We start from the raw sequence: 13,932 nt of genomic DNA, 5'->3' as shown, positions 1-13,932 counted from the left end.
CCTCACTATAAGAAGGATGTGGAAGCGCTGGAAAGAGTGCAGAGGAGATTTACCAGGATGCTGCCTGGTTTGGAGGGTAGGTCTTATGAGGAAAGGTTGTTCTCTCTGGAGCGGAGGAGGCTGAGGGGAGACTTAATAGAGGTTTATAAAGTGATGAAGGGGATAGATAGAGTGAACGTTCAAAGACTATTTCCTCGGGTGGATGGAGCTATTACAAGGAGGCATAACTATAGGGTTCGTGGTGGGAGATATCGGAAGGATATCAGAGGTAGGTTCTTTACGCAGAGAGTGGTTAGGGTGTGGAATGGACTGCCTGCAGAGATAGTGGAGTCAGACACTTTAGGAACATTTAAGCGGTTATTGGATAGGCACATGGAGCACACCAGGATGATAGGGAGTGGGATAGCTTGATCTTGGTTTCAGATAAAGCTCGGCACAACACCGTGGGCCGAAGGGCCTGTTCTGTGCTGTACTGTTCTATGTTCTATGTCTCTCTGTAACTTCTGACATCCCTCCAGACTATCCACAACCCCACCAACCTTCGTGTCGTCGGCAAACTTACCAACCCATCCCTCCACTTCCTCATCCAGGTCATTTATGAAAATGACAAACAGCAAGGGTCCCGGAACAGATCCCTGGGGCACACCACTGGTGACCGACCTCCAATTCGAAAAAGACCCATCTATACACACAAGATACTTGGTAGTGTGGATGAACAGAGGGATCTGGGTGTCCATGTGCATAGATCCCTGAAAGTTGGCACCCAGGTTGATAGGGTTGTTAAGAAGACGTACAGTGTGTTAACTTTTATTGGTAGAGGGATTGAGTTTCGGAGCCATGAGGTCATGCTGCAACTGTACAAAACTCTGGTGCGGCCGCACTTGGAGTATTGCATATAGTTCTGGTCGCCGCATTATAGGAAAGATATGGAAGTGTTGGAAAGGGTGCAGAGGAGATTTACCAGGATGTTGCCTGGTATGGTGGGAAGATCGTATGAGGAAAGGCTGAGGGGCTTGAGGTTGTTTTCGTTAGAGAGAAGAAGGTTAAGAGGTGACTTAATAGAGGCATACAAAATGATCAGAGGATTAGATAGGGTGGAGAGTGAGAGCCTTTTTCCTCGGATGGTGATGACTAACATGAGGGGACATAGCTTTAAATTGAGGGGTGAGAGATATAGGAGAGATGTTAGAGGTAGGTTCTTTACTCAGAGAGTAGTAAGGGCGTGGAATGCCCTGCCTGCAGCAGTAGTGGACTCGTCAACATTAAGAGCATTCAAATGGTTATTGGATAAACATATGGATGATATTGGAATAGTGTAGATTACAGGGGCTTTAGATTGGTTTCACTGGTCGGCGCAACATCGAGGGCCTGTACTGCGCTGTAATGTTCTATGTTCTAAGGCATTCGGCATGCTTGGTTTCATTGGTCAGAACATTGAATCTTGGGTTTATGTCAGTAACCCCCACAGCTTGCCTCCTGGACTTGCAGAATCTCACTGGCTGTCCTGTCTGGAGACAATACACATCTCTTTAGCCTGTGCTTAATGCTCCCTCCACTCACATTGTCTTTATCTTTAAGACCTGGTTGGCTGTCGAGATTCGCATTCTAATCAGTGTTCTATAACTTGATTTTGTGTCTCTGTATGCCCTGTTTCAGAGCAGATATCCATTCCATCTGACGAAGGAGCAGTGCCCCGAAAGCTAATGGCATTTGCTACCAAATAAACATGTTGGACTTTAACCTGGTGTTGTTAAAACTCTTACAGAACATTGAATACAGGAGTTGTGACATCTTGTTGAATTTATACAAGACATGAATCCGGGATAGTCAGCATGGATTTGTGAAGGGCAAGTCTTGCCTCACAAATTTCATAGAAATCATAGAATCATAGAAACCCTACAGTACAGAAAGAGGCCATTCGGCCCATCGAGTCTGCACCGACCACAATACCACCCAGGCCCTACTCCCATATCCCTACATATTTACCCAACTAATTTGATAGAATTTTTTGAGGAGGTAACTAAGTGTGTAGATGAAGGTAGTGCAGTTGATGTCATATACATGGATTTTAGTAAGGCGTTTGATAAAGTCCCCCATGGTCGGCTTATGAAGAAAGTAAGGATGTGTGGGATAGAGGGAAGTTTGGCCGATTGGATAGGTAACTGGCTATCTAACAGAAGACAGAGGATGGTGGTGGATGGAAAATTTTCGGACTGGAAACCGGTTACCAGCGGAGTGCCACAGGGATCAGTGCTTGGTCCTCTGCTATTTGTCATTTTTATAAATGACTTGGAGGAGGGGGCTGAAGGATGGATCAGTAAATTTGCTGATGACACCAAGATTGGTGGAGTAGTGGATGAGGTGGAGGGCTGTTGTAGGCTGCAAAGAGGTATAGATAGGATGCAGAGCTGAGCTGAAAAATGGCAAATGGAGTTCAACCCTGACAAATGCGAGGTGATTCATTTTGGTCGGACAAATTTAAATGTGGATTACAGGGTCAAAGGTAGGGTTCTGAAGAATGTGGAGGAACAGAGAGATCTTGGGGTTCATATCCATAGATCTCTGAAGGTTGCCACTCAAGTGGATAGAGCCGTGAAGAAGGCCTATAGTGTGTTGGCATTCATTAACAGGGGGTTTGAGTTTAAGAGCTGTGGGGTTATGCTGCAACTGTACAGGACCTTGGTGAGACCACATTTGGAATATTGTGTGCAGTTCTGGTCACCTCACTATAAGAAGGATGTGGAGACACTGGAAAGAGTACAAAGGAGATTTACCAGGATGCTGCCTGGTTTGGAGGGTAGGTCTTATGAGGAAAGGTTGAGGGAACTTGGGTTTTTCTCTTTGGAGCGGAGGAGGTTGAGAGGAGACTTGATAGAGGTTTATAAGATGATGAGGGGGATAGATAGAGTGAACGTTCAAAGACTATTTCCTCGGGCATAACTATAGGGTTCATGGTGGGAGACATGGAAGGATGTCCGAGGTGGGTTTTTTACTCAGAGAGTGGTTGGGGTGTGGAATGGACTGCCTGCAGTGATAGTGGAGTCAGAAACTTTAGGAACATTTAAGAAGCTATTGGATAGGCACATGGAGTACTTCGGGATGATAGGGAGGAAATAGCTTGATCTGGGTTTCAGACAAAGCTCGGCACAACAACGTGGGCCGAAGGGCTTGTTCTGTGCTGTACTGTTCTATGTTCTATTAATAAGGCCACACTTGGAATACTGTGTACAGTTCTGGTCACCCTATTATTGAAAGGATATTATTAAACTCGAAAGAGTGCAGAAAAGATTTACTAAGATGCTACCGGGACTTGATGGTTTGAGTTATAAGGAGAGGCTGGATAGACTGGGACTTTTTTCTCTGGAGCATAGCAGGCTTAGGGGTGATCTTATAGAGATCTATAAAATAATGAGGGGCATAGATCAGCTCGATAGTTAACATATTTTCCCAATGGTAGGGGAGTCTAAAACTAGAGGGCATATGTTTTAGGTGAGAGGGGAGAGATACAAAAGTGTCCAGGGGGGTAATTTTTTCACGCAGAGGGTGGTGAGTATCTGGAACAAGCTGCCTGAGGTAGTAGTAGAGGCAGGTACAATTTTGTCTTTTAAAAAGCGTTTGGACAGTTACATGGGTAAGATGGGTAAAGAAGGATACGGGCCAAACACGGACAATTGGGACTAGCTTAGGGGTTAAAAAAAAGGGGCGGCATGGACAAGTTGGGCTGAAGGGTCTGTTTCCATGCTGTAAACCTCTCTGACTCCTGAAGGTAAATTTGGTAGCAAAAGCCACACAAGCTTTCGAGGCTCTGAGCCCCTTCTTCAGGTGAGTGGGAATTCTGTTCACAAACAGAACTTATAAGACACAGACTCAATTTACATGAATAATGGTTGGAATGCGAATACTTACAACTAATCCAGTCTTTAAGAAACAAAACAATGGGAGTGGAGAGAGCATCAAGACAGGCTAAAAAGATGTGTATTGTCTCCAGACAAGACAGCCAGTGAAACTCTGCAGGTCCACGCAACTGTGGGAGTTACAAATAGTGTGACATAAATTCTGATTCTAGGATCGCATGATAAAGACTCAGGAGGAAAAAAGCAGAAATATTTATGTGAAATAGTGTGACATAAACCCAATATCCCGGTTGAGGCCGTCCTTGTGTGTGCGGAACCTGGCTATCAGTTTCTGCTCCGCGACTCTGCGCTGTCGTGTGTCGCGAAGGCCGCCTTGGAGAACGCTTACCCGAATACCCGTTCTCCAAGGCGGCCTTCGCGACACACGACAGCGCAGAGTCGCGGAGCAGAAACTGATAGCCAGGTTCCGCACACACAAGGACGGCCTCAACCGGGATATTGGGTTTATGTCACACTATTTCACATAAATATTTCTGCTTTTTTCCTCCTGAGTCTTTATCATGCGATCCTAGAATCAGAATTTATGTCACACTATTTGTAACTCCCACAGTTGCGTGGACCTGCAGAGTTTCACTGGCTGTCTTGTCTGGAGACAATACACATCTTTTTAGCCTGTCTTGATGCTCTCTCCACTCCCATTGTTTTGTTTCTTAAAGACTGGATTAGTTGTAAGTATTCGCATTCCAACCATTATTCATGTAAATTGAGTCTGTGTCTTATAAGTTCTGTTTGTGAACAGAATTCCCACTCACCTGAAGAAGGGGCTCAGAGCCTCGAAAGCTTGTGTGGCTTTTGCTACCAAATAAACCTGTTGGACTTTAACCTGGTGTTGTTAAACTTCTTACTGTGTTTACCCCAGTCCAACGCCGGCATCTCCACATCCTGAAGGTAAGCATGCCATATGCCTTCTCGACCACCTTATCCACTTGTGTTACTACTTACACTGTGGACCTCTACCCTAAATCCCTCAAAGGGTTCTGCCATTTACTATGTACTTCCCTCCTGCTTTAGACCTGCCAAAATGTATCACCTCACATTTATCTGAATTAAATTTCATTCACCATTTCTCTGCCCAGGTTTCCAGCCTATCTATATCCAGCTGTATTCTCTGTCAATCCTCCTCACTAGTAACAGCATCCCCAATCTTTGTGTCGACCGCAAACTTACTAATCACACCACCTACGCGCTCCTCCAAAGTTGGGGGGATGGGGGGGGGGGGTTGTCCCCAGCAGTGAGCCCTGTAGAACACCACTAGCTACAGATCTCCAGTTAGAAAAACACCCTTCCACTCTGTCTTCTATGACCAAGCCTGTTCTGTATCCATCTTACTTGCTCACCACGAATCCCATGTGGATTCACCTTATATATCAGCCTACTATGAGGGACCTTGTCACAGGCCTTGCTAAAGCCAATGTAGACATCTGCTGCCTTGCCCTCATCAATCATCTTTGTCAGAGGGTGGGGGGTTGATGGACGAGTGGTATTATTGCTGGACTATTCATCCAGAAACTCAGCTAATGCTCTGGGGACCTGAGTTTGAATCCCGCCACAGCAGACGGAATTTGAATTCAATAAAATATATCTGGAATTAAGATCTATTGATGATCATGAAACCCATCTGGTTCACTAATGTCCTTTAGGAAAGGAAATCTGCCGTCCTTAGCTGGTCTGGACTACATGCGACTCCAGAGCCACAGTAATGTGGTTGACTCTCAACTGTCTTATAAATTGGCGTAGCAAGCCACTCAGCTTAAGGGCAACTAGGGATAAGCAATAATGCTGGCCAGCCAGCAATGCCCATGTCCCAAGAATGAATGAACAAGAAACTCAATCAAGTTTCTGAGACACGACCTCCCCTGCACAAAGCCATGCTGCCTATCACTAATAAGTCCATATTTTTTCAAATGAGTAAATCTTCTTCTCAATAATTTTCCTACCACTGACATAAGGCTCATCAGCCTGTGATTTCCCGATTATCCCTGTTCCCCATGTTAAACAAAGGAACAACATTTACTATTCTCTGGGACCTCTCCTGTGACTAAAGAGGATACGAAGATTTTGTGCAAGGCCCCAGCAATTTCCTCCCTCGCCTTCCTCAGTATTCTGGGATAGATCCCATCTATTCCCATCCCATTCTCCTTTGTGAATACCGATTCAAAATATTCATCAAATACCTCACCTTTCCTCCAGTTCCATGTGTAAAATCCCTCCTTTATCTTTGAGTGGACCCACCCTTTCCTCCTTATGTATAAACCACCTTCAAATTTTTCTAAATCCTGTTTGTCAAGGGCATTTCATGGCCCCTTTTAGCCTTCCTAACTCCTTGTTTAAGTTCTTTCCTGTTTTCTTTATATTCTTCGAGGGCTCTGTCTGTCTTCAGTTTCCTAAACCTTGCATATGCCTCCTTTTTCTTTTTGACTAAGCTCACAATTCCTCATGTCATCCGTGGTTTCTGAATCTTGCCATCCTGATCCTTCATTTTCACAGGAACATGCTGGTCCTAAACTTTAATCAACCAGCCTTTAAAAGATTCCCACATGATAGATGTGGATTTACCCTCAAATAGCCACCCCCAATCTTCATTCCCCAGCTCCTGCCTCATATTATCGTTGTTAGCCTTCCCCCAGTTTAGTATTTTCACCTGAGGACTACTCTTATCATTTTCCATAAGTAACTTAAAACTTACAGAATTATGGTCACTGTTCCCGAAATGGTCCCACTGAAACTTCAATCAACTGGCTGGGCTTATTTCCCAATACTAGTCCAGTACGGCCCCTTCCCTAGTTGGATCATTTTACCACCACCCCCCGCCCCCCCACCTCCTCCCCCACAAGCCTCTGGCACAAAGGGAGTCCCAGTCAACAGAGCAGAAGTTAAAATCCCCACCACAACAACTGTTATTTTTACATTTTTCCATAATCTGTCCACATAGCTGTTCCACTATCTCCGCTGGCTGTTGGGAGGCCTGTAGTACAACCTCATAAAAGTAATTGCATCCTTCCTATGCCTGAGTTCTACCCATTTGGCCTCGCTGGATGAGTCCTCCAAGGTGTCCTCCCTCAGTACAGCTGTGATATTCTCCCTAATCAGTGGCACAACTCCCCCACCTCATTTACATCCCTCTGTCATGCCTGAAGCAAATCCTGCTACCTTAAGCTGCCAGTCTTGTCCCTCTCTCAATCAAGTCTCTGTATTAGCTACAACATTATAGTTATATGTACTAAACCAAGCTCTAAGTTCATCTGCCTCACCTGTCATACTCCTCATATTAAAACATATTAAATACACTTTATTAAAACAAATACACTTAACTCCTCAGTCATTTCACTTTCTGATCTACTGATGTGCCAAGTGCTCATGGAGGTACTTTGTGAGGCAACCCACCTCCACCACCCTCCCAGGCAACACATTCCAGACCATCATCACCCTCTGGGTAAAAAAAGCTTTTCCTCACGTTTTCTCCCCCGCCCCCAAACCTCCTGCCCCTCACCTTGAACTTGTGTCCCCTCGTGACTGACACTTAACTAAGGGGAACAGCTGCTCCTTATCCACTCTGTCCATGTCTCTCATTATCTTGTACACCTCGATCAGGTCATCCCTCAGTCTTCTCTGCTCCAACGAAAACAACCCAACTCAAGGGACACTCAGAGGGAAACTTCTTGCCCCATTGCCCTACACAAGTCCTGCAACTAAAGCTGCTGAGCTACTCTCCTGGTGTCGGCCTACTCCTGCCACTGCTAAAAAGAGGCAGTGTGGGAAAAAGGGCCTTAATAGACTCAAGGGAGAGTGGCCACCTGATGTGAAATCAGACTGGTCAGAATAGGAGGGTGGGAGGCCCTTGTGCTATATTTTATAAACCACATCCACAACCCAGCCTTCAAACTTGCTGGCAGGGGACTGTAAAGTTCAGTTTAATAATAATTTACACTATCCTGTACACTCCCAGGGCAGAGGGAGCATGGGGTTAGATTATGGGCAAGATTACAACTTGTTTCACTGTCTGGGTATATCTTGGTACTTGCCATCAGGATACGAGTGTCACTGGTATCTACTTACATCTCTAACTGGAGATGAACTGTGCCTCTCTGGAAAAAACAGATTGCCAATCGGTCATCTTTAGCAATAGCTTGATCAAAAGCCTGCCAGGATTAAGCACAAAAACAGAAATATTAAACATTCATTCGTTTGAAAAACAGGATTGCAAATCATATTTAACTCCACCCTCTCAAATCCCCTCCCACATTCTCCACCCTACCGTCCCCTTCTACATGCCCCCATTCCCCAATCTCCTCTCTCGCCTGTCCCCCATTCCCCAATCTCCTCTCTCTTTCTCCCCCATTCTCCTCTCACCCTCCCATTCTCCTCTCACCCTCCCTCCCCCCTCGTTCCCCAACCTCCCTCCCCCCTCGTTCCCCAACCTCCCTCCCCGTTTCCCAACCTCCCTCCCCCCCCGTTCCCCAACCTCCCTCCCCCCCCGTTCCCCAACCTCCCTCCCCCCCGTTCCCCAACCTCCCTCCCCCCCGTTCCCCAACCTCCCTCCCCCCCGTTCCCCAACCTCCCTCCCCCCCCGTTCCCCAACCTCCCTCCCCCCCCCGTTCCCCAACCTCCCTCCCCCCTGTTCCCCAACCTCCCTCCCCCCCGTTCCCCAACCTCCCTCCCCCCCCGTTCCCCAACCTCCCTCCCCCCCCGTTCCCCAACCTCCCTCCCCCCCCGTTCCCCAATCTCTCTCTTCCCCCGTTCCCCATTCTCTCTCCCTTGTTCCCAAATCTCTCTCCCCCACGTTCCCGAATCTCTCCACCCCCACATTCCCCAAAATCTCTGCCCCCCCCCTCCCCAACCCCATTCTCCAATCTATACCCCGTGGAAAGTAGAAAGAAACTTAAGCAAGGAGGGCGAAATAGGTCATGAAAAGTCATTGGCCAGCTGCATTCAGGAAAATCCCATGTATATAATATATATAAATAAAGGGCAAGAGGGTAGACAGGGAGAGGTTTGGCCCACTCAAGGACAAGTGAGGGAATCTATGCGTGGAACTGGAGGAAATGGGTATTAAATGAGTACTTTGTGTACGTATTCACCAAAGAGAAAGACTTGGTGAATGATGAGTCTGGGAAAGGGTGTGTATATAGTTTGTGTCATGTTGAGATCAAAAAGGAGGAGGTATTGGGATTCTTGAGAAACATTAAGGTAGACAAGTCCCCAGGGCCTGATGGGATATACCCCAGAGTACTAAGAGAGGCAAGTGAGGAAATTGGGGCCTTGAGAGAAATCTTTGTATCCTCACTGGTTACAGGGGAGGTCCCAGAGGATTGGAGAATAGCCAATTTTGTTCCTTTGTTTAAGAAGGGTAGCAAGAATAATCCAGGTAATTACAGGCCGGTGAGCCGGACGTCAATGGTAGGGAAATTATTGGAGAGGATTCTTCAAGGGACGATTAACTCCCACTTGGAAATAACTGGACATATTAGCGAGAGGCAACATGGTTTTGTGAAGGGGAGGTTGTGCCTCACGAACTTGATCGAGTTTTTCGAGGAAGTGACAAAGATGATTGATGAGGGTCAGGCAGTAGATGTTGTCCACATGGACTTCAGTAAGGCCTTTGACAAGGTCCCTCATGGCAGGCTGGTGCAAAAAGTGAAGTTGCATGGGATCAGAGGTGAGCTGGCAAGGTGGATACAGAACTGGCTCGGTCATAGAATCCATATTCTCAACTTGCGCTCAGGACGCAGACCAGCTGCGAAACACTGCCAAGCAGACAAGACAGTGGAACTACGCCATCTACATGCACACCAAGAACAGGAAACTTGAGAACTCGGCATCACCAGCAGCAGCAGCAACCAAGCTTCCCCCAGTACCACAGTAGAAAACAGTATCACTGCAGGGAAGTCCATTGTCAACTTGTCAGACTACACACTTCAACCAGACGAAATCGAAGTTCTCAGCTGAGGGCTCAATTTCTGCTCCACCACCAAAATGGACCCCATCAGTCTCACAGCGGACACAGAGGAATTCATCAGGCAATGAGGCTACGGGAGTTCTTCCACAAACCCCAAGAGGCCAACAGTGAACACAATGAGACAGCCAATGAACCAGAACAGCTGACAGAGAGTTCCGCGGTGCTGCCCTCAACTCAACATGTATGCCCAAGCCATCAGGAGGTGTGTCAATGCCAGATTCATCAGCCGCACTCACATGACAGCACCGAACGTCACGCAAGCACAACGCAACGCCATCCGCACTCTCAAGACCAACCGTAACATCGTCATCAAACCAGCAAAGGAGGGGCCACTGTCATACTGAACAGAATGGATTACTGCAAAGAAGTGTACCGACAACTGAACAACGAGGAACACTACAGACAGTTACCCGCAGATCCGACCAAAGAACACACCCGTCAACTCAACAAACTCATCAAGACCTTTGATCCGGACCTTCAGATCGCCCTCCGTGCTCTCATCCGAAATACTCCCCTCGTTGGAGATCTCTACTGCTTCCCGAAGATACACAAGGCCAACACACCCGGCTGTCCCATCGTATCGGGCAATGGGACCCTGTGCTAGAACCTCTCCGGCTACGTCGACGGCATCCTGAAACCCATTGTACAAAGAACCCCCAGCTTCTGTCGCGACACTATGGACTTCCCACAGAAACTCAGCACACATGGAGCAGTTGAACCAGGAGCACTCCTCGTCACAATGGATGTCTCGGCACTCTATACCAGCATCCCCCACGACAATGGCATTGCTGCAACTGCCTCAGTACTCAATGCTGACAACTGCCAATCTTCAGATGCAATTCTACAACTTCATCCTGAACCACAACGTCTTCACCTTCAACAACCAGTGCTTCATCCAGACACATGGAACAGCCATGGGGACCAAATTCACACCACAATATGCCAACATCTTCATGCACAGGTTCGAACAAGACCTCTTTACCACACAGGACCTTCAACCAACGCTATACACGAGATACATTGATGGCATTTTCTTCCTTTGGACTCATGGTGAACAATCACTGAAACAACTATATGATGACATCAACAAGTTCCATCCCATCATCAGACTCACCATGGACTACTCTCCGAAATCAGTTGCATTCTTGGACACACATATCTCCATCAAGGACGGTCACCTCAGCACTTCGCTGTACTGCAAGCCCACAGATAACCTCACGATGCTCCACTTCTCCAGCATGTTAAAGAAGCCATCCCCTACGGACAAGCCCTCCGTACACACAGGATCTGCTCAGATGAGGTGGATCACAACAGACACCTCTAGACGCTGAAAGACACCCTCATAATAACAGGATATGATGCTCGACTCATCGATCGACAGTTCCAATGCACCACAGCGAAAAACCACACCGACCTCCTCAGAAGACAAACATGGGACATGGCGGACAGAGTACCCTTCGTCGTCCAAGTACTTCCCCAGAGCGGAGGAGCTATGACATCTTCTCCGGAGCCTTCAACATGTCATCGACGAAGACAAACATCTCGCAAAGGCCATCCCCACACCCCCACTTCTTGCCTTCAAACAACCGCACAACCTCAAACAGACCATTGTCCACAGCAAACTACCCAGCCTTCAGGAGAACAGTGACCATGACACCACACAACCCTGTCACAGCAACCTCTGCAAGACGTGCCGGATCATCAACACGGATGCCATCATCTCACGTGAGAACACCATCCACCAGGTACACGGTACATACTCTTGCGACTCAGTCAATGTTGTCTACCTGAAACACTGCAGGCTATCTAACAGGAAGCAGAGAGTTGGAATAAATGGGTGCTTTTCTGGTTGGCAGTTGGTGACTAGTGGCGTGTCGCAGGGATCGGTGCTGGGGCCTCAACTGTTTACCATATACATCGATGATCTGGAGGAGGGAACAGAGTGTAGGGTAACAAAGTTTGCGGATGATACAAAGATGAGTGGGAAAGCGAATTGCGTGGAGGATGCGGAAAGTCTGCAGAGAGATTTGGATAGGCTAAGTGAGTGGGCGAGGATCTGGCAGATGGAGTATAATGTTGACAAGTGTGAGGTTATCCACTTTGGAAGGAATAATAGTAAAATGGACTATTATTTAAATGGTGAAAAATTACAACATGCTACTATGCAGAGGGACCTGGGGGTCCTTGTGCATGAATCGCAAAAACTCAGTTTGCAGGTGCAGCAGGTGATCAAGAAGGCAAATGGAATGTTGGCCTTTATTGCGAAGGGGATGGAGTATAAAAGCAGGGAGGTCTTGCTGCAATTGTACAAGGTACTGGTGAGGCCGCAACTAGAGTACTGTGTGCAATTTTGGTCCCCTTATTTGCGAAAGGATGTATTGGCCTTGGAGGGAGTACAGAGAAGGTTCACCAGGTTGATACCGGAGATGAGGGGGTTAGCTTATGAGAAGAGATTGAGTAGATTGGGCCTGTACTCATTGGAGTTTAGTAGGCTGAGGGGAGATCTTATAGAGACATCTAAGATAATGAAGGGGCTAGACAGGGTAGAGGCAGAGATTCTTTCCACTGAGAAAGGAAACAAGAACTAGAGGACACAGCCTCAAAATAAGGGGGAGTCAGTTTAGGACAGAGTTGAGGAGGAACTTCTTCTCTCAGAGGATAGTGAATCTCTGGAATTCTCTGCCCATTGAAGCAGTGGAGGCTACCTCGTTAAATATGTTTAAGTTACAGATAGATAGATTTCTGATCAATAAGGGAATTAAGGGTTACGGGGAGCGGGCGGGTAAGTGGAACGAAACCACTATCAGATCAGCCATGATCTTATTGAATGGCGGGGCAGGCTCGAGGGGCTAGATGGCCTACTCCTGCTCCTATTTCTTATGTTTTTATGTAAAGGATGTCCCGAGGCATGGTATATTGGGGAGACCATGCTACGACAATGGATGAATGAACACCGCTCAACAATCACCAGGCAGGAGTGTTCTCTTCCTGTCGGGGAACATTACAGCAGTCACAGGCATTCAGCCTCTGATCTTCGGGTAAGGCGGCCTTCATGACACACGATAACACAGAATCGCTGAGCAGAAACTGATAGCCAAGTTCTGCACATATGACGACGGCCTCAACCGGAATCTTGGGTTCATGTCACACTATCTGTAGCCCCCACGACTTGCCTGAGCTTGCAAAATCTTACGAACTGTCCTGGCTGGAGACAATACACATCTTTTTAACCTGTGCTTAACCCTCTCTCCACTCACATTGTCTGTACTTTTAAGACTTGATTATCTGTAAAGACTTGCATTCCAACCATTATCTTGTAAATTGAGTTTGTGTCTATATATGCCCTGTTTGTGAAACACAACTCCTCACTCACCTGAAGGAGCGACACTCCGAAAGCTTGTGCTACCAAATAAACCTGTTTGACCTTTACCTGGTGTTGTGAGACTTCTTGCTCGATCATAGAAGACACAGGGTAACAATGGAAGGATGAGTTTCTGAGTGGAGGGCTATGACAAGTGGCGCTCCTCAGGGATCAGTGCTGGAACCTTTGCTGTTTGTAATATATATATATAAATGATTTGGAGGAAAATATAACTGGTTTGATTAGTAAGTTTGCGGACGACACAAAGATTGGTGGATTTGCGGATAGCGATGAGGACCATCAGAGAATACAGCAGGAATCGATCGGTTGGAGACTTGGGCGGAGGAGATGGCAGATGGAGTTTAATCCGGACAAATGTGAGGTAATGCAACTTAGAAGGTCTAATACAGATAGGAAATATACAGTAAATGGCAGAACCCTTAAGAGTATTGATAGACAGAGGGATCTGGGTGTACAGGTACATAGGTCACTAAAAGTGGTAACGCAGGTGGAGGAGGTAGTCAAGAAGGCATACGGCATGATTACCTTCATTGGCTGGGGCACTGAGTTTAAAAATTGGCAAGTCATGTTGCAGCTTTATAGGACCTTAGTTAGCCTTACTTGGAAAATAGTGTTCAATTCTGGTCGCCACACTACCAGAAGGATGTGGAGGCCTTTGGAAAAAGATTTACCAGGACGTT

At 46.9% G+C, this 13,932-nt stretch overlaps 1 protein-coding gene across 1 annotated transcript in view; it reads right to left on the bottom strand.

Annotated features, from left to right (window-relative positions):
• LOC144502256 (neutrophil cytosol factor 2-like) overlaps window positions 1-13,932 on the bottom strand; it is a 275,195-nt gene that overhangs the window by 247,404 nt on the left and 13,859 nt on the right. Inside the window, exon 2 of the mRNA XM_078226083.1 lies at window positions 7,971-8,053. Coding sequence (XP_078082209.1) covers window positions 7,971-8,053 — 83 coding nt within the window. The remainder of the gene's footprint in view (window positions 1-7,970; window positions 8,054-13,932) is intronic.

This window comes from Mustelus asterias, chromosome 13 (assembly GCF_964213995.1).
Source record: "Mustelus asterias chromosome 13, sMusAst1.hap1.1, whole genome shotgun sequence".
Taxonomy (NCBI): Eukaryota; Metazoa; Chordata; class Chondrichthyes; order Carcharhiniformes; family Triakidae; genus Mustelus; species Mustelus asterias.
Note: the sequence above shows the minus strand (reverse complement) of the source record. Positions and strands in the feature narration are given on the sequence as shown.